At 46.3% G+C, this 5,002-nt stretch overlaps 1 protein-coding gene across 1 annotated transcript in view; it reads right to left on the reverse strand.

Annotated features, from left to right (window-relative positions):
- The window catches only part of SLC29A3 (solute carrier family 29 (equilibrative nucleoside transporter), member 3), a 33,758-nt gene that overhangs the window by 8,989 nt on the left and 19,767 nt on the right, over positions 1-5,002 (reverse strand). The window contains exon 3 of the mRNA XM_015422892.1: positions 3,893-3,975. Coding sequence (XP_015278378.1) covers positions 3,893-3,975 — 83 coding nt within the window. The remainder of the gene's footprint in view (positions 1-3,892; positions 3,976-5,002) is intronic.

Here is a 5,002-nt window from a genome sequence, read left to right on the forward strand (position 1 = left end):
CTCTTCCGAACACAGGCTATGGATATGGTACCCCTGGGGTATTCTCCAGGAACCAAAAGGAAGCCAGGTAGTTAGTACACAAACTGCTCTGAACCAATGCTCTAGGGAGAAAAGAACCACTCAGAAGAGACACAAGACAAACCTGGGTGGGGGCTTGGGGGAGAAAACCTTTTATTTGGAAAAAAAGATACCATGTGTTCAGAATCAGTGCTTCCTTGATCCAATCTCTCTACAAACCCAGCCAAGCTGGAAATACCCAGTTCTAAAACAAATCACAACGGCAACACACAGCAATAAGTCTGTTTGGGGAATACTATAGGCTGGGGGAAAGCAATCACATGCTTATCTTCACCAGATAATTAGCTGCCTGAACAAGAAATGTGCTTATTATAAGACACTGAAGACTTGATCAGCTCCCCTTAAGTACAGAAGGCAGGGAAGGGAAAAGATGACCAAGAGCTCATAGTGAAAGGATGTTCTCTTTCTCCTTCAGGGATAAGACCCTGGTTTAAATATCCCTTTCTGATATATGTCCTCCTCTAACAGACCCCAGATGTGATATACTTCGTTCCACATTAACTGTGCAAGTTAGAAATGTTGCCTGCCTGACTCAGGGACTCCTGACAAATGCAGCTGTAACAGAATACTTTTAAAGACATGCAACAGGCAAACCATCAATTCTCTCGGCAATCAGGAACCCCGAGTAACCGTTCCAGTGTCTGCACTCTTAGCACCCTGGTGCTGCCCAGTTTCTTCTTCACACTCTTCTCAAAAATGTCACCTCCACCCATGCAAACATGGTCCATTTCCGAAGCATCATAATATTTTCACCATCACGGATGCCTTCAACAAGGGTGGAGCACAGAATAGCCATAAGTTACCCTCTGGCGGCAAGCGAACCACAGGGAACCGATTTGCACAAGAGTTTCCATAAATGCAAGCCAGCCTCATGTGTATTTATGACACTGAAAACTTAGCATAATAAAACACTTATTGATTATGGATGTGCCACTCAGCAGAATCAACAATGTGCCAAAGATAAATGAATGCTACGTTTAAAATGTAACGCATTAAGCACATAATAGGTTTTGTGAAATGGATTTCCAACCTGGAAAATATAGAAGAAAGAGCAGGCAATATCATCTCTGTGTCTCCTTCCTGTTTCCTTGTGTGCCCTTTCCCCTTTTCATGGTATAACTGAAAACAAAAAACATTTTCTGTTCTAGGAATTCTTCAACGATAGCAGCCTCCGTGATGGAGAACATCAAAGCACTGACTGAAAGTGCCGCTTCAACAAATGAGGGCTTCTAACACTGGAATGTTCTGAGGATCAAGTCTTCCTTCCTCCACAGCAAGTAAAGTGTGCCCACACTTCAACTCCCACTATGGCCATGGAATCCATCAGACTGCTGCCCACAGGTTCACCTGCTAGAATGTGTGCAACATAAGGAAGAGGAAAGGTATTAGCATCTCTGGAAGATGGCAGGCACAGAATCTCAGAAATGACAATTCCTGCTCAGTCGGGGTTTGTGAAATGTGGTATTGCTGGAGTTCTTTTGCAGAGATTTTCACCCAGTAGGTGGGAGACAGCTTCCCTGTGCTGCCTCTCCAGTTCTCCTGGCAGGGAAAGGATAAATATAAGAGGACTGTCCCTCTGTAACCAGCCAAAATTCTGGCCACAGTTAACTCAGCACATAAAACACAGCTGCCTGCTGAGAGCCAGGCCAAATGTACAGAAAAGGAGTACATGGAAGCCATACCTTTGGGAGATGGAAGTCTGCGTGATTAGGGAATGACAGCTTTTAAGCTTATATAGAAGGACAAAACCTGAACACTCTGGTGAAACCTAGGGTTGCCAAGTGGCACTTACCCTGCCAGCGGGGGACTCCCGTTTGCATCTTGGCGCGTGCCATAGAGTTTTCCCTTGTATGGCTGTGGCCCCGCCCCCAGTGTGCCCGGCGTCATAACGTCACTTCCCTGTGACGTGCACGCTGGGGCGGGGCGTCGGGGAACGGGCCTCTGGGGCGGGGGGTTAACTAGGCAGCCCTAGTTAAACCCAATGTTCTAACGTGTACCTGAAGCATAAAATAGTAATTTCCCTCTCTTCCCCCAACTGTGAGAGGGACAAGTTTTCAAAAATATGTGTGCTTGCCCACACTGTTTTGTGACTCATCCAGAACTCAAACAGTCCTCTGTATCATCCTGTCAAGCAGAAGAAGGGTGTGTTTACCACACATCAGAGTGGGGGGAGGGGGCAGCAGCAAGAAACTGTGTGATAAAATAATCAGCTGAGGCAGTTCACTTTTTGGGTGCTGATCTGCCCACTTTAAGCAGACATGGCATAAATGAGGCATAAGTTGCCAATGAGGCATAAGTTGCCTTCCTTTGACTAGTCCCCCAGTCATGTTGGGAGGCTGAGTCCTTTTTCTAAGGCACCCTCAGAAAACACTTCCACACAGCACACTCTACGATGCACCTAAAACACAACCTGGCAACGCTTTCAAGACAGTGGTTCTTGACTGTTAATCCACCACTCTTAACGATTATGTACCGTTACCACTCAATTCCTCTTCCCCAGAAGCCACAAGTTTTTAATATATATATGGACATTAAAAACAGCCCTCCGGAGAAGGCTACTTTATTTATATAGGCATGTATGATATATGTACTCAATACATAGATCTCTGGCATACACTCACGGAGACCCTTACCCCTGGCAAACATCAGCTAGTTTCTTAAACTGTATATCCCTGGTTGGGTCTCTTCCACTTTTTTAATTCTTCAAAGCGCCCAGTGTAAGTCCTGATCCCTTCCAGTGTGGCTACTCTGAAGCTCTTTTGAAGAGTTAGGTGATCAGATTATAGATCTATTGCATTTCCCATTGTTTATTTATTGAAATATGCATACCTGCCTTTCCCCATGGCTCAAGGTGACTTAGTAACTCAAATCTAAAAACTATAAAACTCACAAGTAACCTCCATTCCTCCCCCCAAAAATAAATGTCTGCAGCCTGGTTCCCATTAAAAGCTGCTGGAAATGAAATGGCCTTGCAGGGCCTCCTAATTACTTCTGGAGACAGCACCCACCCCATCTCCTCATGGAGCCTCTTCCACAGGGTAGGAGGTGGAGCTACAATGAAAAACTGTGGGCTTTGGTCAATGCCACTCTGAGTGGTTGAACAGCTGGAAGGTGGCAGCCTGAAGACTGCAGATGGTGCATGGCTATATATGGGAAGAGATGGTCTTTTAGATATGTGGGTCATAGGCCATGAAGGGCTTTAAAGGTTAAAAACGGTGCCTAGGTGAGATACGTTCCAATGGCATTGTTCTCCTGACAATAATCGGGCTGCTGACCCAGCTGCAATTTCCTTTAAAAAAAAAAATTGTTTGAGGGCAGCGTAACATAGAGCACACTACAGCAGTCCAACTGCAAGGTTACAGAAGCACAGATCAGCATGGCCAGGTGAGCTGAGTCTAAGAAAGGAGAGAGATGGTGAAATTAGATGGAGCAGACAGAAGACACCCTTGGCCACTACATCACTAGGGGTGCATCTGCGCTTCCCTTACTTCCTGTCTGAAGAAGAGCTCTGTGCTGTTTGAAATATTCTTACTCTCCCCTGCCAGTGCAGTTGTCCCAATAAAAGATATCACTTGAATGATTTCAGATACTGTCTTGGGCTAAGAGAAACAGTATGTGACAGTAAGTCATAATCACTTTGAGAAGCTGTGCTCTAAAGGGTTTTTGGGCTAAATCCGTTTGCTCATCAAGCGTTTTTAACATGATGTATAGCTCACCACTGAGCTAATACCGCATCCTGGGGAGAGAAGTGGCATGTCCAGAGCCGTGGAATGAAGGAGAAAAAACAGAGGTTACTAATGCAGCTTACACTTACTTGTTGACTAGTAGGAAGTTCCCAATCAAGCAGAGCACTGAAGGCACAGTGGAAGCCACAGAAATGTAGCTTTCAAAGAAGTCCTAGGTGGGGGGGGGGGAGAAAAATAAGAGACAAAGATGGTTTGAGAAGAAAAAATAAAACTAAGCTGCAGAAACAACAAAGAACATGACCTGCCCTGCCCTGCCCTGCGTCTCTCTCTCACAGATCAGAGCTACCAAGACAAAGCGGTTGAAAGTCATGGTGTCATGGCATTCTGAAGGCTCCAGGACTTCAGACTTTTGCACAGTGATTAAACCTTACAACATTGCACTTGGTTAGCTGAGGAGTGTGTCTGTTTTTGTAAGCTTTAAGACCTCCTTACAGTGTCCCCAGTCCTGTGGAATGTGCATTGCATGAGGGCCATGTGACAGGCAGTTTCTATCGACTGAGGGGACCCAGACGACCTCCTATGAATCCAGGAGAACCAGGTTTATTTTAAACTAGAAATAAGGCCCGTTGTGGAAATAAATACAACGGGATCTAGAAAGAGGCTCTGGGAGAGTGCTCTGGCTTTGGGCAAACAGTGTCAGTCTGCTTTTAAAACATGAATCTGGGACCTGCATACCACCAGAATACAGCAGATTCCATATGCAACTGACATTCCAACTGCCTTGCGGGGGGGGGGGGAGTTTGAGGTGTGGAATGGAGTGAAGTCCAATCAGCTTCCATATGCAAAAGACCAGGTTGTCGCAGCAGTTGTGGTGTGGGCGGGACCCGGGCTTTGCCTTCTGATTGGTGGCGATATATGCTGAGGAGCAGTGCCATCAGCCATACACTAAGGGAGTGCATTTTAGAATTAGAACTTTGGCACCCACTATTCAATCTATATATCTAATAACCAAGTGGCCCCCTCCGTGCGGATATCTATATCCGCACTTCGGGGGCACTTGGGGGACAGGGGGAGGTTTGTGCACTCTTGGGGCAGTCCCCAGGGGTGCACAAAAATCGAAAAACTTAAAAAAAATATCGGGGGGATGTTTAAATCCCCCCGAAAGTGAAAGAGCGTTCGTGCCGCCGCCTCCGCCTCGGAGCCGGCTGGGGGGCCGAGAGGAGGTCCGGCTTCGCTGC

Source organism: Gekko japonicus, unplaced genomic scaffold (assembly GCF_001447785.1).
Source record: "Gekko japonicus isolate JY-2015 unplaced genomic scaffold, Gekko_japonicus_V1.1 scaffold49, whole genome shotgun sequence".
Classification (NCBI taxonomy): Eukaryota; Metazoa; Chordata; class Lepidosauria; order Squamata; family Gekkonidae; genus Gekko; species Gekko japonicus.